The sequence below is a fragment of the Eptesicus fuscus genome, chromosome 20 (genome assembly GCF_027574615.1).
Source record: "Eptesicus fuscus isolate TK198812 chromosome 20, DD_ASM_mEF_20220401, whole genome shotgun sequence".
Classification (NCBI taxonomy): domain Eukaryota; kingdom Metazoa; phylum Chordata; class Mammalia; order Chiroptera; family Vespertilionidae; genus Eptesicus; species Eptesicus fuscus.
In genome coordinates, this window is record NC_072492.1 from 43,347,410 (window position 1) to 43,373,908 (window position 26,499).

Sequence of the window (26,499 nt, forward strand, 5' to 3'; positions counted from 1 at the left end):
CCGGGGGTGGGGATTGGGGAAGAGGTGGGGGGGGGCTGTAACCTGGTGTCTGTGGCCTTGTGCTTCCACAGGTGATGGGAGCAGAGTCCCCGACACTGCTCCCCTGGGGCCTACACTCCCTGAGGGTGGGAGGGGGCCTGTGCCACGAGAGTGAATGCTTTCCCCTCCTCTGAATGTTGCAAGCTTCTTCCTCTTTCTCAGAGGTGGGTGGGGAGGGCTTCCGGGTCCCCACTTCCCACCCTGGTAACCTTTCCCCCCAGGGTGGGGTGCCCACATTGCAGGCGAGCGAAGGCTTCTCTGGCTTTCTCCGCCCAGGTTAGGCAATGCCCCTTCCGGCCCCTCCCTGCGAGCCCGCGGCTTCCCTGCTCCTCTCCGCCTCCTCCTCGTCAACAACAACAGGACTCGTCCTACCCAGACCCCCGGCTTCTGAGCTTCTCCCTAACCCACCCCTTTTCTGGGACCATCTCCCTCCTTATGCAGAGCTGGGGGCCTGGATCTCAGCTCCGGGCATGGAAGCAGGACAGATCAAAATTCCCATGCGTGGGGCAGCCTCGCCTGCCTTCCCTGCCGCCCCTGCCGCCCCATTCCTCCCGGGAGCATTGGCGGACTCTGGCCCTCTGCCACCCTTTTGTAGGAAACCTCGCTGATGAGGCTCCCTCCTCCCACTCTCCACCAACAAAGGTGTTGGGACATTCCCTCTCCCCCTCCCATCCTTCTCCCCAAGGGGAGGCTGGGTCTGGGGTGGCCCCTTCAGAGAGACCTGGTGGCCTATGGAAGGACGTAAATATTCTTGGGGTATTTGCCCTGCTAGTCTCGCAGGAAGGTCCCCGAGACGGTACAGGATTCTCTACCCCAAACCGGCCCCCGGGGCTGGGTCTCCCCCGAGGACTGGTATTTACTGTGGAGGGCTGGATTCTGTGTGCCTTGTGGTGAGGGTCAGGGCTGTGTGTGTTTAAGGGATGGGTGGGGTCAAGGTTGGGTGTGTGTTGGGAAGGGAGTTAATGGTTTATGTGTATTGGGTGAAGAGGGTCACAGAGTCGAGTGTGTTTTGGGGAAATCCAGTTGGGGGAGCTGGGGAAGGGGTGTCACAGCTTGTGTGCCGGAGGGGCCTTGACTTAGGGCAGAGAGTGTTTCAGGGGGCGTGGCCTGTGGATTGTGCTGTGTGTTTGGGGAGGGGCAGGCCTCTCATTCTTATCATCTAGGCTGGAGGGGAAACTAACCTGCCTTTTTTTGTTGCTCCCCCAGAAATTCCATGGTGGGGTAGGGTAGTGTGAGTTCAGGCTTTGTCACCTGCTGATCTGATAACCTCTCTGAGCACCAGAACCCCCTAAGAGGGCCGGGATGAGGCCAGGTGGTGGTCACAGCCGTCGCACAGCTATTGTGACAGTGGGAAGGGCCCGGACCTCGGGCCCTCATAGGTGGGTTGCTAACATCTGTGGAGCACCTACTGTGTGTGGGGCCTTATCTCTGGTTTACAATCTTAATCCTCACAATCTGGGAGAGGGACGCTATCTCCATTTGCACACGAGGAAGCGGCTCTGGTGGAGGGTGAGGCTGGGTTCCGTGGCCGGGAAAGTTGGGCTATTTTCCAACAACCAGACTGGCAGCTTCGGGAGGGTATTTTGAGGGGCACTCCTGGGTGTGGGAAGCCCAGCGGGGGCCGTGCCTCTGCCGAAATCCCCCCATGGCCGAGGCCCTGCTTCTGCGTCAGGAACTCCCGCCTTTCCCCAGTAGGGGGCGAAGGCAGCATCGCCCAAGCCTCACCCTCTCTTCTCTGTTTTGGATTCTGAAGGCTGGAGGGAAAGAGCGATAAGAGGCCCGGGCCAGATCTCCATCCTGTCCTGGAAGCTGCGGATACAATCTGTTCACACCCATCCCCGCCCCCCCCCCCCCAATCTACCCACTGCCGCCCGCCCGCGGGAGTTTGCAGAGCTCAGCAGGCAACCTCCCCCCATCTCCAGACAGACACTGTAGGAACAGAGTGTAAAAACCACAGTTCAGATTCCTATTTTGTTTCCATGTGTGGGGTGGGGGCAGGGAACTGGAAGCCGTCAGTGGAGGAGCCGGAAGTGGGAGCCCCGAAAGATGGGCGCAGCCTTTCCCTTTCTGTCCCTATACTCGCTGTGTGGACCCTGGGGAGACAGAGGAAGGGGTGTGCCCTTCTCCTCTGCCACTCTCTCCCCATTGCGGGCTGCGCCCTCCCTTCCTCCCTCCCTCCCGCCTACTCTTTCCCTGGACAATATAGGAGGGGCAGCCCAAGGGGAGAGGGGGTGCAGCTAAGCGATGCCTTTCCTGGGACCCAAAATGTAGAGTCAGCCAAGACCGCTGGATGGGATTTTGAATGAAAAGGGGGCCCCTCACCTTTTATCTGGCGGCATGCGTAATGCACAGGCCCCCTCTGGGCAGGATCCCGGCAAGGGTTGGGGGAGGGACTCCGGGAAGGAAGCCTGCCCTCTTAGACTGGCCCAGACCTGGGACATGGTAAGGGCCATGTGCCCGTGGGGACCTGTCTTGAGGGGTGGCCTGTGTAGAAGGAGGAAGAGGTTTCCCTTCTGCAAATGACTTTGGGGTGGTGCCCACCCCGCCTTCCTCCCCCTCCTCTTCCTCCTTCGTGGGGAGAAGCAGGTGGACAGCCGGTGCAGCTGGGCCTCCCAGGGTGGACTGGAGGCCCTCAGCCCTCACCAGATCAGAAATAGAGGCCCTCCCCTCCCCCCCCCCCCATTTTGACGACTGGGTGCTGGGAACCTCAGCCAGCCCACAGACCAAGGCTCTGTGGGCAGCAGTCTCACAGGAGAGCTCTTCCTGTTTGGCCGTGGGCAGGTCACCCAAACCCTCTCTCAGTCTGTTTCCTCCTCTTGAAAGCAACACTCCTGATCCCCCTCTGGCTGGGCGAGTTGCTGCGAGGCCACGGTGACCTGCTTGCTGGTGGTGCGGGCTTGGGGGAGCCTGGAGTCCCCTGGAAGTGATGAGCAGCGATGATGCGGGGCCGGCAGAGCCAGGAATTGTCTTGGGGGACGGCCACCCTGGACTGGGACCTGATGTCCGTCTGGTTCAGAGCCTCATGATTTCCTGTTTATGATCCTCTCCAGATGGGGTTGGGGACAGGAGGGAGCCCTGCCTGGCACAAGTGGGGGCCGGTTCAGTGGAGCCCACAACTGCTGAGGGCCCGCTGAGCACACAGCCCTGGAGGAGCTGTGGGGGGTGCTGCAGGGGAGGACCCCAGGCCTGCAGCCGCCAGCAGCCACCAGCGGGCTGGCCTTCCTTTCCCCCTCGTCTCTCGCTGCCCCAGGACCCTGTGTTCTGCTCTGACCTGTCCCATGACCTTGCTGTCGCCCAGAACAGGCATCTCACCCCCAACTTCTCCCCTTCCTCAGCTCCAGAAATCCTATCCATCCTTCAGGGAACATCCAACCCAGCCTCTTTCCAGAAACCTTCAGAGACGCTCCCCACAACTCGCTGCACTCGTTCTCCCTCCTTAGAATGCCTGTGGGTCTTCATTTTTTTTCGCTTACAACACCCATCCCTGCCACGAAGGGACGTCTCCCCACCCAGCTCCTGCTGCGAGCTCGCATCCTTTAGGAGATGCTTTCCTTATCCCTAGGTCTTGGGTGGCAGGGACAGTCTCAGATCCCTTCGTACCTCCCAGTGGTGGACACAGAACCTAGAACAGGGGTCGGCAAACTGCGGCTTGCGAGCCACATGCAGCTCTTTGGCCCCTTGCGTTTTTAGCAAAGGCCAGCTTAGGAGGACCCTAATTAAGTTAATAACAATGGACCTCCCTATATAGTTTAAGTTTAAAAAATTTGGCTCTCAGAAGAAATTTCAATCGTTGTACTGTTGATAGTTGGCTCTGGTGACTCATGAGTTTGCCGACCACGGGCCTAGAACATACCTGGTGCCCAGGAGCTACATCGTTTGGGGGGAAAGACGCCAAGGGCGGCGGAAGCACCTGTCTCTTCCCCAGCAATCTCATTCACTGCCGAGGCTGGCATTCGTGCCCCAGCCCCTGGCATGCCACCTGCGGCCCAAACCTCACTTAGGTGAGCTCTCACTTTGGAGACCCACACACCACCTGCTCCCCAGCCCAGGAGGCTTCTCTACTTTTTAGTCTCAGGAACTTGGCTGGTGCACAAGCCACACACGAGTCCTCTTGGCTATCTCCTTTCCTAGTCCCACTCACCCCGCCCCCGCCCCCTTGATTCTACCCTCAAAAAGTCTCAGACCCTGACTTGTGTTGTTCAGTGGTTACAGCGGCAGCCTGCGCACCAAAGGGTTGCGGGTTCGATTCCTGGTCAAGGGCACGTACCTGGGTTGCAGGTTCCATCCCTGCCCTGGTTGTGGCGCATACCCGAGGCAGCCAATCCATGTGTCTCTCTCACATTGATGTTTCTCTCTCTCTCCTCACCCCTCCTTCCCGTCCACTCTCTCTAAAAACCAGTGGACAAGTGTTCTCAGGTGAGGTTTAAAAAAAAAGTTTCAAGAATCCACCTTCCTCTGTCTATCAACACAGCCAGTTTCCTCGACTGCACTACCGTTGTGCGCTGTCCAGACGGCTGCAGTAGCTTCTAACTGGTCTCTCCTGCCCTCCCACAATCCATTCCTCACATATCTGCTAGAAAGATCTCATAATGCTGTAACTCAGATCTTGCCTCTCCTCTGCTTGGGATTTTTCCTGTGGGTTCTCCTTGCATTTAGGATAAAATCCGAAAGTCTGAATGAACAAGCCCACGTGGTCTGGCCTCAGCACACCTCTCCAGCCTGGTCTTGTGCCCCTTTTCCTCTTGAATTTTATGCTCGGTCTACTCTATTCCTCTGCCGGTTCCTTGAATGAACTCACCAACTTCTGTAACCCCAGGACCTTTGCACAGGCTCTTTCTTTTTATGAGACTGCACTTCTTCCTACTCTTTGCCTGACTAACTCGGTCTCTGCTTTGAGGTCCTCCCTGACCCATCAGGACCTACATTAATTCTTCAAAGCACGCTATACTTGTGTCATACTACCAATTATCTCAGTTTGCAAACGCACGCGTACGCGTGTGTGCGCGCGCGCGTGCACACACGTATAATCAATATCTGCTTAATGGCTGTTGCTCCATAAGGACTGCAAGGACAGGCTCACCAGAGTGTCCACATAGGAGGTGCTAAAAAAAAAATACATTTTTATTTCTTGAATTGGCCTGGCATGGTAGGAACATGCGCTTTGACAGCAGAGAGTTCAAATACACCCCCCTTTATTAGCAGTGTGAACTTGGGCAACCCACCTCGCCTTGCTGTGAAATAGGAATAATGCCCGCTTTTCTCTTGGAGTAGCTGTGAGGATTCCATGACAATATGCATATGTTAAGAACCTGGCTTCTAGGAGAATGTCCTTGGGAAGCAGGTAGATGCCTGTCCCCTGCTGGGATGAGGGAAGGGTCAGAGGGAGTCCTGGGACACCCTCTCCTCCGGGAACATGCCCTCCTTCCCGGACCTACCCCACCTGGGCCTTCCTCCAGGGAGCAGGCCCCGCAGGCTTCCAGAGGAAGTGGTCAGCTGGAAAGCACCAGCCCGTCCTCTGATCTCCCCAGGGCTGGGCGGTGCGGTGGGGGCCGATCCCGGTGCCGAGGTGGGAGACACCCGGGGCCGTGCTCTGCTCACCGGAAGCCCGCGGAGCGGCGGGTGGAGAGTCTCCGCTGCACGCAAATGTGCCCAAGCACCGCACCGCCGCGTCGGGTTCCGGCAGCGGGCGGGCGGGCGGGCGGGCGGCCAGTCACACATGATGTCACAGACAATGACACAAGCCGGGTGTCTCCATCCGACACAGCGTCTGAGCTGCACAATGTCACACCCGGGACGCCCGGCACGCCGCGCCCTCCGTGGCGCGAACACTTGGCCACACACACCCCGGCCCTTCGCCGCCGTGACCACGCTCCGCGCCTTCGGGGGAGCTGGCCCGACCCGGCAGGACTGGGGGCCCGGCAGGCGAGCCCCGCGGGCGGGCTGGCGAGCGGGTGATGTCACGGGCCGCGGTGGGTGGGTCACCCGGAGGTGAGGCGCCGCCGGGCGAGTTCAGCGAGAGTTCAGCCGCATTGCATTAGGCAAATGAGGCCCGGGCCGGTGGGGGTGTGCTAGGGGAGGACCCCGGGACCACCCCCCTCCTCCCGCACCCACACCTTCCCCGCCGGGGCTCCGCCGGTTCGGGGGCTGACCCAGCCTCGGGGGAGGCTGGCAGCCGGAACTGGGGTGGGGGCGACGCCCGCCCCGCCTCCGTCCTCGCTCCGCGCGCAGCCCCCTCCTCCCCGCGCACCGGCCGCAGTCTGAGCTCGGCCGCTCCTCCTCGGGCGCCTGTTCCTTTCTGTTCCCTTCTCCTCCCCCTGCCCAGGCTCCCCCCACTCGCCCGTGCGCGGCCCGCCTCTCGGTCTCGGTCCCGGCGCCTCTCCCGCCGCAGCTGGACCCCGCGGGAAAGGGTTAAGCCGAGGGGCGGCGCCTGGGCGCACCGGGCGGAGGGAAGGAGGTGGGGTCCCGGGGAGGGGGCTCGAGGTGGGGGCGGCGGCGCGCACCGCCGGAGCCCCAGCGACGGGTCTGGGGAGGCGGGGCCGCGCGGGGTCCCCACCCCACCCGGTGTCCCGGCCCCGGAGAAGCCCGGGCGCCCCGGCGGGGAGGAGGAAGTGCTCGGGGCTCCCCGCCTCCCGCGCTGATCCCGCCCCCGCCCGGCGCACTCGGGGCGCCGCGGGACTCTGCCTCCAGCACCGTGAGACTCCGGACGGGAGCCCCCCTCGAGGTGAAGCTGCCGAGTTCCCGGGCTCGGCCTGGCGTCCCCGGGGGCAGTCGAGGGGCCCCCGCCCCCCCAGCGCACACAACTTCCCCGCTTTTCACCTGGAGCTGGCGGAGCGGCGGGCCGACTCCGACGCGGGACTTGGGGCAGCGGGCGGCCCCCCGCCCGGGTCGCCTTTCGGGGCGGGGGACGGGCCCCTCGCCCCCAGCTGCTCTCCTGGGATGGCGCCGTCGTCTGAGTGAGGGAGACGACTCTCAGGACTCCCCCGCCTGGACCTCTTGTCTTTGCGGAGATGTACGAGAGTGTGGAAGTGGGGGGGCTCACCCCCACTCCCAACCCCTTCCTGGTGGTGGATTTTTATAACCAGAACCGGGCCTGTTTGCTCCCGGAGAAGGGGCTCCCCGCCCCCGGCCCCTACTCCACCCCGCTCCGGACTCCGCTTTGGAATGGCTCAAACCACTGTAGGTACCGGTCCCCCCTCTCCTATTGTAAGGGGTGGGGGTGGGCCGGGGGGGGCTTCCGCTCCTCGGGGGGGGGGGATGCGTCCTGGGGGCGTGGTGGGGTCTTGTCTCTACCCTTCGCTGTCCCTTGTCTCTCTTGCTGAAACCCTGGTGCCTTTGCTGGACAATTCAACTCCCGGAATCACCCCGGGCCCCATTCCTGCAGTGTTATATATACTAGGGCTAAGAACTTTGGGGGTTCCTCCCTTCAGGAAACATTCGTTCACTTTTCCTTCCACTTCTTGGAGCGGAAACGAAGCCCCTTGGCCCACTTCAGATCTTTTTGCTTGGAATCCAGTAGCTTCACAACAGAGTGGTCCCTTCTCCCACCCGAGAGGGTGGGGTCAGGACCCCATTTGTGGGCTTGTCTGCCCTGAGGAGGAGGGGCCTCCTCCCCAGATCCCAGCCCCTGTCCTTGTGTCCTCAGAGTGGGTGTCAGGGAGGCGTTGGCAGTGGGCTGTGGCAGGAGGGGGCAACTTCATCAGACACCCCTCTGCCATGCTACGTGACCCCTTCCATCTTGGGGAGGGGCCCCCTGTCCATCTGAGTGTAGTCCTGGCCCTAGACACTTGGCTGGCATCCTGGGGGGTTCCGTCCCAGGAATGAAGGGGAGAGCTGCTCTGGGCATGAGTGTGTCTTTTGTTACCCTGTGCTCACTTGGGGACAGGGGCAGGTACTGGACGGCCCCTTCCTAAGGGGTGCTGATGAGAACCCCGGAGTCCTGGCGGGCTGCTCACCTTCTCTCCTCTCTGCCCCGTGTCTGGGTTCAGGTTCCTCTGGTGGGGAGGGGGCTCTGTGCACTGGGGGAGCGGGGAGCGCCTGGGGTGCACATCTGGGTGTGTTCAGACCCAGCCGTGCAGGCGGTGTACCTGGGTGGCTGGAAGCTGGCACTCCACTGGGCGGGGGGGTATTGTTACAAGGCTCGGGTTTCTTCCCCGCTCCCCTCGGGCTTAACTCTTCCCAGGAGCTTCGCCCATCCTCCTGAACCTGCTGTCTCCCTCCTGAGGGCCTGGCAGATTGGAGAGGGGTGAAGGGCAGCCCCCCAGCTCCTTTGCTCCGGGAGAGAGACAGAGAGACACCCCACCTCTGCCTCTCCGAGAGCCACCTTAACCTCAGCCTTTGCTTTTGTCCTGTCCCTTGACCTTTGCCTGGGGGGTGGCGGTGCAGATTGGCTGGGAGGCTGCAGGCTGCAGGCTGTGGGAGGGACAGGGGTGTGAACGTGGGTTGACTTTGGCAAAAAAAACCCCAGAGAGGTGAGAAGTATGACGCCAGGACCCTTCTTCCCCTCCTCCCAGAGCTGGAGGGTCATTGGGGCCGGGCTGCAGGGTTACCCCCTCCACGGCCTTGGCTGCCTCTCCAGGGGCCTGGCCTTGGGTTCCAGCCCCAGCTCTTCCTCAGCTCTGGGGCAGCTCAGCTCTTCCTGGTCCCAACTGAAGGGGGAGCGGGGGAGCGAGGAGCCCAGCAGGCTGAGGAGCTGGGAGGCAGGTGATGGGGAGGTGGAGGCCTGTCCCCCACACCCTGGCTGGGGTAGAGCTCCAGCCTGGGCCTGGGCCCTGTAGGCCACGGAGGTGAATGAATGTGGGTGGGTGGGGTGTCAGTGGGCTCCGCTCCGGGGCTGGGAGCTGGGAGGGGTGTTCTGAGGCCCTGGGAAGACTGGAGGCTGGAAGTGGGAGTAGCCCCCTGTCTAGTACAGGGGGCCGTACCCCCGCTTGGTGTGGGGAGGTCCTGTGGCGACAGGAGCCCTCGGCCTCCGCCACCCAAGGTGGGAAGCGACAGCAGGCCGGCTTCCAGAGACCGGCTCAGTCCTGCAGGGCCCGGGGGACGTTGCCATCCTCCCCAGCGCTCCTGTTTGGGGGCACTAGAAGACAGGGGGGGGGGTACACAGGATGTGGTTCCCCATCTGTCCCCCACCGATCTCCGCTGCTCACGCCTCCGCCCGCTCCCAGACGTCCAAGAATGTGAAGCACGTGGCCCCGCACCGGGGGGAGGGGATAGATGCTTATCGGTGGCCGCCGGGCCTGGGGCCTTCTTCCTCCGAGCTGCCTGCACCCGAGCCCCCCACCCCTGGAGGAAGGGGAGCACCGAGGGCCCCGCGTCCCCTGCCCAGCCCTCCAGGGGCTGCCAGGGGAGCCGCAGAGGAGCGGGCGCCAGCTGGATCGGGAGGGGAGCTGCTGGCCGGGGGCCCGGCTGATTTCCTCCTGATCTCCTCCAGGAAACCGGCCCCTTGTGCGAGCCTGCGAACGGCTCCGGGGCGTGGGGAATCCGGAGCGCTCTGCGCCTCCTGCCCGCGGGGAGGGGCGGGGCGGGGGCGGGGGAGGGGCGCCCGGGCTGCCCGGGCCGGCGGGGACCCAGGCTTCCTGGGCCGGTGCCAGCCGCGCGCTGGGCGCTGGAACTTTGAGCGGAGAAGGTGTGGCGCCTCTCCGGCCCCGTCTCTCTGCTGGGAGAGAGATTTGGGGGCTGGGGCCTCTGGGGAGGGAGGTGGGCGGGGAGGGGCCAGGCATGGCCGTCCTTCCCGCAGGGGTTGTGTGGACAGACTGAGAGCTGTGTCCTCAGAGTGCCCCGCGCCTTCCCAGGCTGCTGGCTGGAGGCCTGAGGAGGTGGGCGCTGGGCCCGGACTCCGGGTTCAAAGGGTGCACTTGGAAACCTCAGCTGTTACCTGGGTGACAGGTGGGGTGTGCTGGAGGTGGGAGCACAGACCAGGTCTCAGCCTCCAAGGCAGCCAGCCCGCTGCCGGGTGGGTGGGAGGAGGCCTCCCCCAGACCACACTGTAGCCCCGCATGTGGGGTCATCCCCCCTCTCCTGCCGGAGCACAGTGCGAACGGGCGCATTCCTTCAGTCCCAGAAACACCCTCCGGACTTTGCCTGAGCTCCCAATTTCTACAGACCTTTGCCCCACTGGTTTGACTCTGACCTGAGAGCTGTCTGTCTGTCTGTCATCCTGGTATCCTGTGTGTCTCCCCATGCCCCACCTCCCCTCCTCCATCCCACTCGACTCCAAAGCGTCCCTGTCCTCTCTCCCCCTCCAGCCTGGTCCATTTCAGAGGGGGGGGGGGGCTAAGGGCTGATGGGCAGGGGAGGCAGGTCAGTGCCTTCATCCTCTGCGCCTTGGAACGCGGACTGGGATTCTAGGCCACAGCCCCTCCACCACACCCCCGTGTCCTTGACACCCCCCCCCCCACACACACACACACACCAGTCTGGATTGTCTATTGTTACTCCTTTTACGTCTTGGAAAAAGTTAGCACAACAAAGGGCTCCTTTGTCGCTCACCCCTCTGCCTCCTGGCCTCCCCCAGGCCCCCCACCCCTGCCCCCCACCCCAGCAGCTGTTCTCAGGCCTCTTGCCTGTCTGATGTGCTTGTCTGGCCTCCAGGAGAGCGAGGTGGGGCGAACCAGGCGAGGGCAGTTTGGTGTTGGGTGAGGGCGGGGAGGGGAGATCAGTGAGGAGGCTGTGGACTGATGGGGGTTTGGGCGCCCACGGTCGGTCGGTCAGTCTCTGTGCTGTGGGCTGGCCTCTGGGCAGGCACGGGACATGGGGCCACAGCAGGGCTGGTCGGCCGGGCTGACCAGGGAAGTGGTGCCCGGCCCTACGAGGAGCCGGGAAAGCCCTGCCAAGGTGGTTGGCCTGGTTCCCTGCCATCGGCCTCCTGGCCATGCGTGGTGTCTGCGGGGATGGGGCAGGGTGGAAGCATGCGGCCGGCCCCCAGGGCCCAGGCGCCGCTTCTCTCTGGGCCTGGACCGCGGGGCCAGGTGACCGATGGCTCTAAGGTGCTTGGGCCAGGAGCTCTGGGCCCTTTGGAATGCCAGAGCCTTGTGTGCTGCAGTTTGGGGTGAGACTAGGTGGGATGCTGGGGTGTGGGAGGAGGTAGGGATCTACCTGCTGGGGGGAGGCATCCTTGAGTTTGGACAAGCGGACTTAGCAAGGCCTCAGGAGGATGCTGGGTGGTCCCGTGGGCGTCTGGGGTTGCTTTGGTCACTGTTCTCCATCCAGCACAGTTTACCCCCGGCTGCCCAGGCTTTAGGCACAGACGGCCCCCACCCAGCCCAGCCCTGTCCTCCCTGGGGTGATGGGCAGGGGGCCAAGCACTGGGGAGGGTTTGGCTAGTGAGGGCTGCCTTGCTGGCTGGGTCAACCCTCCTGGCTGCCCTAGTGGAGCTGAATAACAGGAGGGGAGGGGGTAGTAACCCGGACATAGTATTGAGGCCAGACAGACAGGGCATTGATGGGAACAGACCCCCCATTGTCATGCTGCTCCCCCCAGACTGGGCGCCCAGAGCAAGGGGCTTCCGGGGCCCAGAGGGACTCCTCTCCTTGTCTCCGGGGAGTCCCCCCTGCTTATCAGGAGTCCCGCCTGCTTCGCCCTAACATTTGCAACTTTTCTTTGCTCACCGGGCCTGGAGTCCCTGGCCTGGGGATTGTTTGGGTGGAGGAGGGGCCGTGGCTGCTGTCAGAGAGGAGGGGGGGGAGCGGAAGCCGAGGGGGTGGGGGAGTGGCCGCCTTTGAATATCCTGTTGACCCCAGTTTCCTCTGCCCCTAGCTTGTGTCCTCTTCCCTCCCTCCTCATAGGCCCTTAACTCCTTCCTAACTGGGGAGCCGGGTCCAGGCCGCCTCCCACCCCCGCTGCCCAGGTGTAGCCCTGTCCACATACAGATCTGATGGTTTATCATCGGGCCTTTCTGGGTTTGAAGGTGGGGTCCTGGGAAGTAGATAGGAGTGATGGGGTGCCGATGGGTTCATTGGCAGCCGGGCTGGGGAGTCCCGGCTCTCCTGAGCCCGTGTTCCTGCCCCTGAGTTTGAATCCTGGCAGCTGTGGTGAGGCTGGGAGGGGCTCCCGGGAGAGAGCTGGAGGCAGGGTGGGCGGGCACGGTATTCAGGATGGCAACCGGGGTCTCTAACTGCCCCTCCCTCTTCTCTCTCTAGCCATTGAGACCCAGAGCAGCAGTTCCGAAGAGATAGTGCCCAGCCCTCCCTCGCCTCCCCCCCTCCCCCGCATCTACAAGCCCTGCTTTGTCTGCCAGGACAAATCCTCAGGCTACCACTATGGGGTCAGCGCCTGTGAGGGCTGCAAGGTGAGTTGAGTCACTGGGAAAGGCAGTCCTGATGAGATCAATGAATGTCCCTGCTGCCACGTCCCGGGAGTATGCTGTTGGGGGTGCAGGGGGGGTCGTCCTTGAAGCTTCTGCACTGGCTCCTATGTGGCAGGTCGCAGCAGCCTTGGAGGTGGGGAGGAAGCCTGCAATAGAACCCCCCACGGATGAGCAGGGGTTCCCCCAAACCAAATAGGTCCCCTCCTGCCCGAGCTCCTTTCCCTGTCTGCATCCTCCAGTTGGCAGGGCGTAGGTCTGCTCTGCCACCGCTGCCCAGGTTGCCATGGTGAGCTGGCTGCCGCCTGGCTCTTGGCTGGGGCCCCAGGAGGCCTGCCCCCAGTGGCCCTGCCTGAACCTCCCCACGGCGGCCTGGCAGGAGGCGGTTAGGAGCAGGCGCCTTGCCTTGGCCTCTCCTTCAGATGCCCAGGCTGTGGGCTCCCCCGTGTCTGGCTGGATTTCCCTGCGCCCGCGTTAGGCTCCAGGGTCCAGATGTGGTTGCCACCTTCCCAGCGGCTGTGGGCATGGCCTCTCCTCACCTCCCAGGGCCTGAGCCTCTGTACCTGTTTCTGCCCCAGAGGTTGGGGGCTCAGAGGCTGTACAGTTTGGGGGCTTGGGCTCCAGACTGCCTCTCAGCCTGGAGTAGCTGCCCCCAGGTGTGGGGCCAAGATCAAGGGCAAAGCAGCAGGCCTCAGGGTGTGTGTGTCTTTGCCTGTCCTGTCTGTCCCTGGTCTGTCATGTCTCTGGTTAGCCTGTGTGTGGAGCCCCTAACCAGCCCGGGATCACCCGTGATCAGTCTGTGCACGTCTCCCTGGTTGGCAAGCGTGCGTCCTGCTGCTTGTTTCTGAGAGTGTGCGCATCTCCATCCCTCCGGCCAGCCTGAGTGTGGCCCTGCATGCCTCCTCCTGCTTGCTTTCTCTTCCTGTGCTCTGGGCCCAGGCTGAGGGTTCCGGAGCTCTGCCTCTCTCCTCTCTAGCCCCAGCTTCCCCCTTTCCTGACTCCCTGGCAGCCCTGATGTCCTTTTCCCAAGGAGGGAGGAAGCAGGGTCTGTGGGTGTGGGTTGGGGGTACTTGCAGGGTAGGGGCAGGCACTGCAGTTCTTTGGGGGGCATCCTAGTATAGTAGGTGAGCCCTTCTCCCACCTTGTCTGGCCTGTTCAGGTAGGTGATGGCCAAAGGCTTGGGAGCCCTGGCTAAGGCCCCAGGCTGGTATGGCTCCCCCCGTGGGTGTGGCTGATCTGACTCCCTCCCCTCCATACTCAGGGCTTCTTCCGCCGCAGCATCCAGAAGAACATGGTGTACACGTGTCACAGGGACAAGAACTGCATCATCAACAAGGTGACCCGCAACCGCTGCCAGTACTGCCGGCTGCAGAAGTGCTTCGAAGTGGGCATGTCCAAAGAGTGTGAGTGCCAGGGGCCAGGGGCCGGGGGCCGGGGGCCAGGCCACCCGCTAGGCGGGGCCTGTGGTGCTCCTAGAGGCGAGGGGAGCGGGTGGGGGAGTGTGGGGGTGTGTGTAGGGATGTGAACTTGCACACCCGTGGTATGGTGTGTGGGCTCATGGCTAAGGATGGTTTGTGTCTAGCGGCAAGGACCTGCCTGCCTGTACATCTGGCTGTGTCCATCGCAGACACCGTTCCTGTTTGCACATGGCTGGCTGTGTGTGCTCGTGTGTCTGCTGCAGGCCAGTTGGCTTCCAGGCCCTGCTGGCTTCGGATTGTGCATCTCAGGGAAGGGCCTGTACTGAGGGTGTGTGTGTGTGTGTGTGTGTGTGTGTGTGTGTGTGTGTTGTGTGTTGGGGGGGGGGTGCGGCTGGCACAGGGATCTAAAAGCCATTGTCCGGTGACAGAGCCTGGGCCCTAGGGTTTCAAGAGAGAATCAGGATGTCTCAGATCCCTGAGGGATGGGGGTTTCCAGTTTGGGCTCAGCTGAGGCTGGATGGAGGGAGGTGGGAGGGCTGGACAGGGAGACCCTCTTGTGTTGAATCATGAGTGTTGCCGTGGTGACCAGTGATTGATGATGTCAGAGATAAATGACGCTGACAGACGCCTCCTTGTCTGCGTGGCCGTTGCCATGGAGCCTGAGCCTTGGGGGATGGGGTGGGGGAGGGGGTTGCAGGACCCCCTAGCCCTTTGTAGGTTGGGCAGTGGAAGAAGAAAGTGGGGAAGGGGTGTGGGGGGACCGAGGGGTCCTACATCACACTGCCACCTCCCGCCACAGGGGGCAGGGGCTGCCTGGCTAGGAACCCAGGAAGTGACGGCTCCATGCTGCATCAGGGGTGACAACTTGGGACCTTCAGGGCCCAGCACTGCCTCCTCCCTCTGCTCCTGCCACCTTCCACTCCCAGAGCTTTTCGGTGCAGAAGGACCAGGGTGGGGACCCCTCTCCCTCCCACCGCCATCTCCCCCTTTCCCTCCCTCCCTCTGGTTGCTCTGTGCCCCGGAGCTGAGCAGCTGCCATTTCAATAGAATTAAAGCTTCCGAATGATAAACGTCTTGTCACAGCTGCAATTTTCTCTTCCCAAATTATCCCCCCACTCTCCCTCTCCCTTCTCTCCCTTGCACTTTATTGAATTTGCAGAATCGACATGAGTGATCTCCAAATTATGCCAGCTTCCCCCCCCAACCCACTGCCCCCTCCTGGGGCCCCCACCCCCACCTCTCTTCCTCCAGCGTCAGCAACCGCCACCACTGGCCCTGTGAGTGATTGTGTGTCTGGGCTAATCGGCTGGTAACGACCCCATCGCTTCTTTAAAGCCGAGTGGTGTGTGCGGCTCAGCGCCCCCGGTGATTTGTCAGCTCCCCCAGCTAATGGGCCGAGAGATTCTCCCATCCGGCCCCCCACTCTCAGGCTGGGGAGCCCTACGCAGCCCCTGCCCCAGGAGAGGAGCTGCTTCCTCCGCAAGCCAGTCCCAGGGACCCCCGGGAGACCGCTGCCTGGAGGGCTGGGGCCAGTGGAGGCTGCTGGTTCCTCTTGGGAGCAGAGGGAGTGGGGGACAGGGAGGCAGAGCGCGAAGGTGGGCACTGCACACTTGCCTTCAGACCGGGACCCCACGTTCCCGGAGTGTGGGAGTGTGCCTGGAGTAAGTGTGTGCGAGTATGAGCACAGCGGGCTGGTGCCGTGGTCCTGGGGCCCGCGGGCAGGACATGGTTGTGGGTCGGGTGGTTATGGAAGGGTAGAGCATGAGTTGACACCGTGTCTGCCTGCACACTCGTGTGTCTGTGCATCTCTGTGTGTGCACATTGTTGTGTGCACTCCTGTGTGTGCACATTGTATGTGCATCTCTGTGTGTGCACATTGTATGTGCATCTCTGTGTGTGCACATTGTATGTGCATCTGTGTGTGTGCATATTGTATGTGCATCTGTGTGCACATTGTTGTGTGCACTGCTGTGTGTGCGCCCACCGGGTAATGACTCCTGCAGCCAGCACCTCTGGTGGGAGGAGCTTGGGCTGGGGATGGACCGGGCCTGTGGATGAACCCCTGCCTGCACCTGCTCTCTAACCACGGCCTCGCCCTCCACAGCCGTGAGGAACGACCGGAACAAGAAGAAGAAGGAGGCACCCAAGCCCGAATGCTCCGAGAGCTACACGCTGACGCCGGAGGTGGGGGAGCTCATTGAGAAGGTGCGCAAAGCGCACCAGGAGACCTTCCCCGCCCTCTGCCAGCTGGGCAAATACACTACGGTACGGCTTCCCTGCCCTCCCGGGTGCCCCTTCTGCCAGGCTGGCTCCCCCTCCCCCTCTGCCCCCTCCTCCTGCTTCCTCCTCTGGAGGAGTGCTCAGGAAGCCAAGGCGGGTTCGGGGCAGGCCTGTGGGGGCTGGTGGAGCCGGGCCCAGGAGGGGAGCCTTGAGGAGGCCCTCACTCTCCCCCGTCCTCTCAGAACAACAGCTCAGAACAACGTGTCTCTCTGGACATCGACCTCTGGGACAAGTTCAGTGAACTCTCCACCAAGTGCATCATTAAGACTGTGGAGTTCGCCAAGCAGCTGCCTGGCTTCACCACGCTCACCATTGCCGACCAGATCACCCTTCTCAAGGCGGCCTGCCTGGACATCCTGGTGAGGGTCTGGGCCCTGCCCCATGTCCTTGGAGGATGTCCTGCCACTCAGATAACCACCTTCCTAAACATCCGTCTGGAATGGACCTGTCCCAATGCCCCGCCCACCCACACAGCAGCCCTTTCTCTCCCCCCCCGTGTCCATGTGCCCACTTGTCTCCCCGTCTCCCTGGCCACTTAGCCACCCCGCACCTGGATGGACACTGGTTCACCCACTCACCCACACATTCATCCACCCTCGCCCCATCTTTCTATTAAGCCTCCCCCCCAACCACCCGTCGTCCCCTCTGTTCCGTCGGTAATAAAGATTCCCCTGGGACCCGGTGGGGCAGGCCTTGAGCTGGGTGTCAGGAGCAGAGATGAACACAGCGCTATCCCCTCCCTGGAAAACCTCCTGATTTTGGAGGCAGATCTGCAAACAGGGGTTGTGAGCTGTGATAAGAGCTGGCTGGAGAGGGGGAAGGGGTGTTCTCCCTGGATGCATATGAGAGAGCTCCAGCTGTGGGCCCCAGGGAAGGTGTTCAGAGGCGATGACACCGAGGGTGTGGAGGGGGCATGGGAGAGGGCGGCCCTGATGGAGGACAGGCCTGCTGCGGGGCGTCCAGCTGGAGGCGGGACTGGTGGGGCCAGAGGCTGGGCTGGGCTGGAGGCAGGATTGAGGGCAGTGGGGATGCCCAGGCCTCCACTGACAAGGACTCCCCTCCCTGTCATTCATCCTGACCGGCTCAGCCCTCCTGCCCACCTCCAGGCTGGGGAACCTGGGTGTGACTTCCTGGAAGGAGCAGGCAGGTGCAGTGTGTGCCGCCTCCCATCCCCACCCAGGCCCTGGATGCAAGAGGCAGGATCAGGGTTTGACACAGTTGAAGCCGATGCACATTTATTGAGCTCCTGCTGTGTACCCTGTCCTGGGGACTGTGGACATAAATTCGCTATGATTCTTGCCTGGAAGTTCTCGTTTCTAAAGAATTCTAAATCTCCTGCGTGGAGACAGGAGGCCGACCCAGAGCCAGGCCGATACAGAAGCCGCGTGCCATGCGTGGCTATTTAAATTCACCAAAATGAAATTCAGTCGGTTCCTCAGGGGCACTGGCATGGTTTTAAGTGTTCGATGGCCACACTGTGGCTGGCGGCTCGTGTCTGGATGGTGCAGACTTAGACCGTTCTCATTATTGTAGAAGATTCTATCGGGCTGCCCTGGGCTGGCTGCCTGCCAGGTGGGCCTGTGGGGCTGGATGCTGGCGCTGGAGGTGCTGGGGGATGGGCTGCGTCCCTAAACGCGTGCCTCCCCTGCACCCAGATCCTGAGGATCTGCACGAGGTACACGCCCGAGCAGGACACAATGACCTTCTCGGACGGGCTGACCCTGAACCGAACCCAGATGCACAACGCCGGCTTCGGCCCCCTCACAGACCTGGTCTTCGCCTTCGCCAACCAGCTGCTGCCCCTGGAGATGGATGACGCCGAGACGGGGCTGCTCAGCGCCATCTGCCTCATCTGTGGAGGTGGGCAGGGGCCGGGGGTCCCGGGGCCAGGCCCGGGGGGTGGGGGAGCCCCTCACCAGGGTGTCCAGGGATCATCAGATCGGGAAGGGACCTTGGCCCCTGTCAGGTCCTGTGCAGAGGGGGAGTCGAGTCACAGCAAGGGTGTGGCAGCGGAGACCTGAACCCGGGTTCCCTACCTGGTCAGACCACCCAGGTTCATATCCTGGCCGGCGCTGACCTGGAGCAGGCTGCCAAAATTCTCTGAGCCCCCCCATGTCTGCAAGATGAGGCCAGCATGGGCCGAGGCAGGTGGTCATTAATAACGAGGGCGCGCCGTGCCCAGAGGAGGACGGTGGTGCATGTTGGCTGCTGTCACTATTTTATTGTTACGAGCTCTGCCTTGTCGGGCCGGTGTCCATGGTGGGTGGAAGCCGGAGGCCTGCCTGGGCGTCTTCCTCTGCTGGGTCCCAACCCCATGAGCGGGGCTGTCTCACAATTGAGAGCCTGTATCAGAGCCCACAGACCCCTCCGCTGCCCTGTGTGGGGAGGCCCCAGGAGCAGACGCCCAGCTTGTGTCCTGGGCAGGCGCGCCCCCCAGTGGCCGCGGCCGGGAGCACCGTGGTGTTCCTAGCTGGGCCCGGGCAGTGGCTCAGGGGGCTCCTCTGCCTCCGCAGACCGGCAGGACCTGGAGCAGCCGGACAGGGTGGACATGCTGCAGGAGCCGCTGCTCGAGGCGCTGAAGGTCTACGTGCGGAAGCGGAGGCCCAGCCGGCCCCACATGTTCCCCAAGATGCTCATGAAGATCACGGACCTTCGCAGCATCAGTGCTAAGGGTGAGGCTCCCACACCTGGCGGGACGGCCCCTGTGCCCGCCAGGGCTGGGCCCCAACAGCTGGCCTCCGTGGACACCAGGGTCTTTGTGCCCAGGACAACGCCCCACTCGTGGGGACCCAAGCTGTCCCTGTCCGTCTAGGCCCCGCCCCCCCCGAGGCCCCACCAGGCCCAGGTGACCGCCTGCCTGTGAGCGCCAAGGTGGCAGTGTCACCTTTGCTTGGTGGTGAAGGGCATGGCTCTGGAACCAGATGGCGGGGGTGCGTGCCCTTGAGCAGGTCACTGGGCAGCTCTGACCCCATCTGAGGAGAGGACAGGGATGGTGTGGACAGGGGGGCTGTGTTGAGGCGTCAGCAGGAGAAGCCATAGCTCACAGCATGCAGGCAGGGCCCGGTGTCGGGCCAGGCGGTCGGAGTCAAGAACCCCTTTCCCCGCTGCCCCTCGGACTTGGGGACTCAGAGAGACGGGGCCCGAGTCAGTGCATGGTGGATGCTGAGACTGGGGGTGTTGGTCCTCGGGGAGCCATGCTTGCACCCAGGGCTTGCAGGGCTGCGCGGTGGGGTGTGTGCTGACCTCTGCCCTCCTCTCCTGCAGGGGCCGAGCGGGTGATCACGCTGAAGATGGAGATCCCAGGCTCCATGCCGCCTCTCATCCAGGAAATGCTGGAGAACTCCGAGGGCCTGGACACTCTGAGCGGACAGCCGGGGGGTGGGGGACGGGAAGGGAGTGGCCTGGCTCCCCCACCCCGCAGCTGTAGCCCCAGCCTCAGCCCCAGCTCCAACAGAAGCAGCCCGGCCACCCACTCCCCGTGACCGCCTGCGCCCCGTGGACACAGCCCTTGCCCCTCGGCCCGGCTTTTCTCTGCCTTTCTACCAACCACGCGACCCCGGCCAGCCCTGCCCCTCCCTGTCTCGCTTCCCGGGACAGGAGGCAGGAGGGAGGAGGTGGCGACTCTGTGGACAGAGGCCCGGGTGCTGTGGACTGTTACTCTGCGGCCTGGGTCGTCGGGGGCAAGGTCACGAACTGAGTGAGGACCCCTGGTCCTGGGTCTCAGGATGGGGCCTGGGGGCCTCGTGTTCATCAAGACACCCCTCCGCCCACCTCGCCACATCGTCATCACCAGCAAATGCCAGGACCTGGCCCCTCCATCCTCAGAACTTGCAAGCCATTGCCCCCCGGTTGGGGACCCCCCCATTGCCTCGGTTGGTGACAGGGGGGGTGGGCCAGGGGTGGGGGGCTCCCCCTGTACATACCCTGCCATACCAACCCCCAGGTATTATCTCTGGTTTTTATTTTAATTTTTTTTGGTTTTGATTTTTTTTTTAATAAGAATTTTCATTTTAAGCACATCTATACTGAAGGAATCTGTGCTGTGTATTGGGGGGAGCTGGATCCAGAGCTGGAGGGGGTGGGTCCTGGGGGCGGGCAGCGGCTCCAAGGGGCTCCCACTCTCTCTCTCCATGTCCCTGTGTCCCCCTGGCCCTCTCCCCAGCCTTTTTCTCCTCAGTTTCCTCTTTCAAACTGTGAAATACTAACTTTCCGAGGCCTGCACTCCCCTCCTTTGTGTTGGGGAAGCAGCCAGCCCCCCCTCTCCCTCGGCCTAACCCCTGGGTGTGGACAGTTCAGGCAGCCCCAGGGAGGAGGGTGCCCACCGCCAGAGGCGGGTCAGGGCCCAGCAGGGGGCCCGCAGAACATACACTTGCGTGTTCCTAACCCGTGTCCTTCGCTGAGCTGCCCCCTATCTGGGCCCACAGGATCTCAGCCCTCCTGCCCCCCACTGTGAAGGGGCTGGCCGAGGGGTCTGAGCTGTCCCTGCTCCCCAGCCTCACAGCCACCAGCACCACCCACAGGGCCCCCAGACACGCACACACACACACATACACATGCACACACACACACACACACACACACACACACAGGCCGACAGATACTCTTGGCCTGAATTCCTCCACTCCCCTGGCCTCCCCCCGCCAGCCTCCACCCCACACCCGTGCTCCCTCTTGCCCCGCAGGACGGGCCTAAGGGGGTCCCCTCTCATCCCCTGCACCCCTGGGCTCGGGGAGCTGGCTCTGCCCTGCCCCCCTTGCCCCAGGGTTGGGGTCTCATCCCCAGAGCCCGCTGGTGCACCTGTTACTGTGGGACTTTCCACTGAGATCTACTGGATAAAGAATAAAGTTCTATTTATTCTACACCTGCCTCAGCCTTGCTGCCTCACTGCCTTCCCTCAGCATCTGGGCAGGGGCTGGGCTGGGGGGTCCGATGGGAGCCCTGGGGGCCCCCTGTGCTGTGGTCTGTGAGATCCTGTGGCCGGAGACAGGGCCGCTCTGAGGAAGCCCTTGGCCTGCGTCAGGGAGCCCCGGTCTGGAGGTGGGGAAGGGAGAGGGGGAGAAACTGGCCCCACCTACAGGGAATCGCCCAGCAGGGAGGGTGCCGGCCCCAGATCTCAGGGAGTCCCTGTCTGAGAGAGGAAGCCGGCTCAGAGTGCCTAGCCCTTGGGGAGATTGGGTCTGGGGCTTGTTTAACAGCAGAGGAGTGTGCCTGGCCCGTGTGGCTCAGTAGTTGAGCATTGACCCACGCACCAAAGAAGGGGGGTTTGATTCCAGCACATGGCTGGGTTGAGGCCTGCTCCCCAGTAGGGGCTGTGTGGGAGGCAGCCGACTGATGCTCTCTCTCGTCAATGTTTCTCTCCCCCCCCCTCCCTCCCTCTCTAACATCAATTTAAAAAGAGAAGAGTTCTATTTTTGGAGTGAATACAGACTTGACCTTCACGGCAGAGTGGTAGTTGGCATGGGGACCTGGATCAGGGGCTCATGGCAACCTTACAGGAACACGGGATTGGGTTAGAAGCTCAGGAGGCCAGCCTGTCATCCCTCGGCCCCCAGGAGGACTGTCCTGCCCTCTGCCACGCCCCGAGGTGGCTCCGGGAGCAGGGAGCTAGGACAGGTCGCAGGAGAACCTGGATGCTCCTGGTTGAGCGGGTTGAGTGTGGCAGCCCTCAAGGGTCCTGAGACCAATTCTGCCCACCCCTCGGACACCACACATCCAGGCTCAGAGAGGGCAGTGCCCTTGTCCAGGGTCACACAGCAAGTTAGTGGCAGACGGGGGGCCAGTACTCAGGGCTCCCACCTCTCAGCCAGGGCTCTTTCCTGGATCCCTGCAGCCCCGAAGGAGGCGGCAAACAGCGCGGTCTGGGGGGCCTGGGAGGTGGCAGTGGAAGCTGTGTTTGGAACAGTTAGCAGCGAGGATGGGCAGGAAGATTCCTGGGCACGAAGGGGTTTCTCCCTCTGGGGTCCGCCTGCCATTTCTGCATCCGCCACCAGGTGGCGGCAGCTCCTCGCTTATCTCACCCCCTGGCCGTGGCTGGCGTGAGCGTGGGACAGGGGCTCTCTTCCTCGAATATTTCCTCACATTTTCTTTGTGAAATGGAAATGAAATTTAACACAACATACCTACCCAGGAGGTATGCATTTCAGTATGTAAATGCTTGGGGGGCACAGCCACAGGGCAGATATGACATAGTCCCATGTTTGCTTCTGTTTTTAATGAACATCTTTGGATTTAAAGGAAGGAAGAGGGTCAGAAGCACAGGACAGTTAAAGAGTATGGTTGGAGGTTGCAATTAAAACTGACAGTGGGTAACAAAACCATGCGAACCGCCCCCCTCCCCTCCGCCCCCCAGTGACACCCTTAATGGCCTGTATGGAAATCAGTCAGGTTTTCACTATGTCAGTGTTCAGTGGGACATTCTTTAGTGGGGAGCACCTCTTGGCATCCTGAGTCCCTGCCCACTAAATGCCAACAGGGTCCCCCTCCTGTGACTGGAGCCGTGGCCCCTACATTTACAAAGTGCCCCCCTGGGGCAGTACCTTTGCTGCCAGGACCCTCCAGAGCCTGAGGTTGCCCCCAGTGGCTCACAGTTCATCGCTGCCGGGCAGTTTCTCTGCCACAGCACAAGGGGCATCTTGTGCCCAGGGGCTGTCCTGGGCGTTGTAGGATGGTTAGCAGCAACAACCCTGGCCGCTGCCCACTTGGAGGCAAAACTGGTCACTGTGTGGGTAGGAAGAGCAACTTCGGTGCGGACTGGAGCACGGACACCCTGGGAAGCCAGAGCGATGGGCTGGCAGCCTGAGAAGCAGGGCCTGGGTGTGTGTGTGGGGGGGTGGGGGTGGGGGGCAGGGTGCTGGACTTACTCTGAGAACAGGGGAGCCCATAGGGCAGACGGAGGGCGATTTAGAAAGTGCCCGCAGGCTGCTGTGTGGAGTCTGGGCAGGAGAGCCGAGGAGGAGTTGAAGAAGCAAGAAGAGGGGAGGACGACGGCGGGAGGGGGGAGTAGGGAGGAGAGGGCCAGGGAAGTGGGAGAAGATGGGGCAGAGAGAGTCATGGCAGCTGCAGCAGGTCTGAGGGTGCAGTCAGAGGGTGGCCCTGGTGTCACGTGGGTCCTGGGTGATCCTCCGGAAAGCAGCCCCACTTGGGGCAGTGAAGGAGAAAGACAGATGGGGCAGCGGAGAGGCAGGACAGGAGGCAGCCTGTCCACAGCTCTTCCTATTCCCCCAGGAGGCGGAGGATGGTGGCTGCGAGACAGCGCAGGGCCAGGAGCCTGTCTTGGGGAGATTTCTCCTGAGGACGGGAGGGACGCAGCGGTGTTTGTGAGCTGGGGACACAGCAGCAGGGCGAGGAGGGTGGAGCTAGAAGCGAAAAGTCTCCCCCTCTGACCCGCTGCCCACCCCCATTCTCCCTCCAGGAGGGAGGCCTGCCCAGGTGCAGGGCACCTCCTCCCCTGCCTTCCTGTGATGCCCTTGCAGGTAGGGAGGGAGCCGCTATGGCTGCTGCTGGCACAGACCCTGACCACCCACAGTGCGTATCAGAGATTCCCACACACAGCTGACACAGGGCCCACACAGGCCCACACAGGATGTGCATGTGTGTATACACGTGCACATAGAGTTGCCACAGGATTACCCCTGCGTGCGCACACCAAAGGGCTCACAGAGGTTTTACGTGTGCACATACACACACCTCCACTGTGGCCATGTGTACACGTGTGCACATACACAGGGAGCCCACCCAGAGGCCACGCCTGTCTGAACGAGGGCCTCGGGGTGCTGGAGTCGCAGTGGTTTTTTGTCCCCAGCAAAACAAGCAGGTCACCACCTGAACCCCACTTGACGCTCCGCTTGCTCCCCTCCCGCTGGCGCCCTCCTTTCCACCTGGATCGGATCGCGGCATCTGGACCTGCCTCAGTTCATTCTCTGTCCCAGCTCGGCTGGGAGCACGAGGGCGGTGCGAACGGGGGCTGCTGGGCCGGCCACCCGCAGGCGAGGCGCGCTCCGGAGGGCAGCGTCCTGGGAACGGGTCTAGCGGAGCCACTGCTTGCTGCTGCGGCGGCTGCGGTGGCGGCGGGGTTCTGCCTCTGCGCTCACCCTCCGCCCGAGGCGGTTCTAGATGGTCAGGTCCTGGCGGACCGTGGCCAGGGACACCTTGCTGCGGCCGCTGCCGCCCTCGCTGTCGCCGCCGGCGGGCGCCCGGTGCGCATAGGCGGGCGGGGCGTACGGGTCGGGCCCGGCCCGGCGCGAGGCCAGCGCGGGCGGCGGGGGCGGCGGGGGGCGGCGGCGGGAGCAGCTTCTGCGCCTCCTCGTGCGCTCGGTTGCAGCGGTTGTCGCGCTCGGCCACCTGGCGCGGGCGGCCCTTCCAGAGCAGGTGGCCCAGCTCGGCCACGCTGAGCAGCGCCGAGAGCAGCCCCACGGCGAAGTAGAAGACCACGAAGACGGTCTTCTCGGTGGGCCGGCTCACGAAGCAGTCCACGGTGTGCGGGCAGGGCGGGCCGGTGCACGCGAAGTGCGGGGCCACGCGGAAGCCGTAGAGCAGCGTCTGGCCCGCCAGGAAGGCCAGCTCGGCGCCCAGGCGCAGCGCCACGCTCAGCAGGTAGCAGCGGCGCGCGCGGCGGGCGCGCAGGGCGCAGGGCGGGCTGGCGCCCTCGGGGGGGCCCCGGGCGCCCGGCTTCCCGTCGTCGGCCGCCGCGCCGCCCGGCTCCTTGCTGGCCTGGTGCATGGAGTAGATGACGAAGAGCACGGGCGGCGCCGAGAGCAGCAGGATGTGGAAGAGCCAGAAGCGGTAGTGCGAGACGGGGAAGGCGCGGTCGTAGCAGGTCTGGCGGCAGCCGGGCTGCAGCGTGTTGCACACGAACTCCTCCTGCTCGTCCTCGAACACCGCGCCGCCCACGGTGGCCAGCACCAGGATGCGGAAGATCAGCATCACCACCAGCCACAGGCGGCCCACCAGCGGCGACTGCAGCTGCACGGCGTCCAGCAGCGAGCTGAGGAACGCCCACTCCCCCATGGCGCTGGGGGCGGAGGGGGGGGGGGGGTCAGCGGCCGCAGGCAGGACCCCCCCCCCCCCATACCCACTGGAGTGGGCTCAGGGGGACCTCCTCTAACTTCCTGGTGAGTCGGGGGTCAGCGAGGTCTGGGTTTAGCAGGGATTTTGTGGGACAAAGAAGTTAGCAAGGGGGGCGGGGGCAGGAGGGGTTTGGTGAGTCTCAACCAGGGGTGTCCCTCTCCCTGGGGCCGATGGGGGCTGGGAGGAGCCCCCGCCTGGCGCTTCAGCCTGACCCCTGGGCCTGCTGGGTTGGGCCGTAGGTCCCTCCAGAGCCTAGATTCGCAGGCGGGGACCTTGGAGACCCCCAGGGCCACCCTGACCGCACCTGAAGGAGCAGAACCCAGCGGTGCCCTGTGTGCTCGAGGCTGCTGTCCCTGGGCGAGAGTGGTGCCTCGAACCCAGGACTCCACACCCAGTTTGGTACCCCACCTTTTTCTTTCTCTGCCCTTTTCGCTGCAGTGGATTTCTCTCTGGGTTGTGGGGTGACACAAAAGGAGTCCTACTCCGTAACTCCATCAGGAAGGATCCTCTGTCCTGGGTATCCCCTGCCCTCCGACCCCAACGAGGCAGGAATGCGGCCCAGGCCTCTCCCACCTCCCCCCTGGCGCCCCTGGCTTCCAGGTTCCCACATCTCCTGAGAGAGAGGCTCCCCAACACACACTCACACAGGCCCCACAGGCTCCGGACACCCCCAGACCCTCAGTCGACCCCACTCACCCTGTTCCTGGAGCTGAGGTGTTAAAGTTGAGCGAGGAATCTTGGGAGATGTCTGGGACCTGTTCCTCCTGGTCCCTCTTTCATTTTCCCTTTCAGATTTGGCCGGGATGGATGACAGGACAGGATGGCCGAGAGGGGCTAGCTCTCCCCCCTCTCTTAAAGGGACAGGGTGACCCTGTTGGCTGGGTCCACCCTGGGGAACAGACGTAGGGACACACCCCTTACTGGATTCTGCCAGCCCTCCCTTTCCCACCCCCTCCCCCCAATTCCACAGCTGTGTCTCCATCTGGAAATGGGGGAGGAGGCTGCACCCCTTATTGAGGAAATCTTATAGAAGTCGGTCCCCGGCAGACTCCCCCAAACTGGAAGGCCTAGATCCGCTATCAGCTGTCTCCTTAAAGGCGGTCTTCAGGGCTGGAGGGCGGCCTGGTGCCGGTGTTGGGGGCACTGGCGTTTAAGGGGCAGCAAAGCCGGGTAGTTCTGGTTCCAGCTCTGCTGCTGACCTCGGACAGTCACTGAGCTCTTCTGGGCCAGGGTCTCCTGGTTGGTCAACCGAGGCGACTGCAGCCGACCCCCCAGGTTCCTTCCAGCTCCGCGTCCTAATGCTGAGGTCCAGCCACGTTACAGAGGACAAAACACGGGCCAGGGAACTCCCTTACGGAAAAACGTTTAGGTATCAAGAGCGACTGACTGCCTTGGGTA

The 26,499-nt window shown here is 62.9% G+C and overlaps 2 protein-coding genes across 6 annotated transcripts in view; one reads left to right on the forward strand and one right to left on the reverse strand.

Annotated features, from left to right (window-relative positions):
* The window catches only part of RARA (retinoic acid receptor alpha), a 33,588-nt gene extending 13,523 nt beyond the window's left edge, over positions 1–20,065 (forward strand). For 2 of the 5 annotated variants that reach the window (XM_008144868.3, XM_054709302.1), the window contains exons 3-9: positions 12,174–12,322; positions 13,599–13,740; positions 15,860–16,020; positions 16,218–16,394; positions 17,691–17,895; positions 18,549–18,707; positions 19,300–20,065. In XM_008144868.3, coding sequence (XP_008143090.1) covers positions 12,174–12,322; positions 13,599–13,740; positions 15,860–16,020; positions 16,218–16,394; positions 17,691–17,895; positions 18,549–18,707; positions 19,300–19,517 — 1,211 coding nt within the window. In that variant the 3' untranslated portion in view covers positions 19,518–20,065. Of the gene's footprint in view, positions 1–6,614; positions 7,216–10,617; positions 10,636–12,173; positions 12,323–13,598; positions 13,741–15,859; positions 16,021–16,217; positions 16,395–17,690; positions 17,896–18,548; positions 18,708–19,299 lie in introns of those variants that run through there. The other 3 variants (XM_008144877.3, XM_054709304.1, XM_054709303.1) reach the window with 3 other exon arrangements.
* Positions 20,066–24,143: 4,078 nt separating this feature from the next.
* Positions 24,144–25,041, reverse strand: GJD3 (gap junction protein delta 3). Its single transcript, XM_028145837.2, is given in 2 exon segments — positions 24,144–24,308; positions 24,310–25,041. Coding segments are annotated over 2 exon segments (897 nt in total).
* Positions 25,042–26,499: the final 1,458 nt, after the last annotated feature.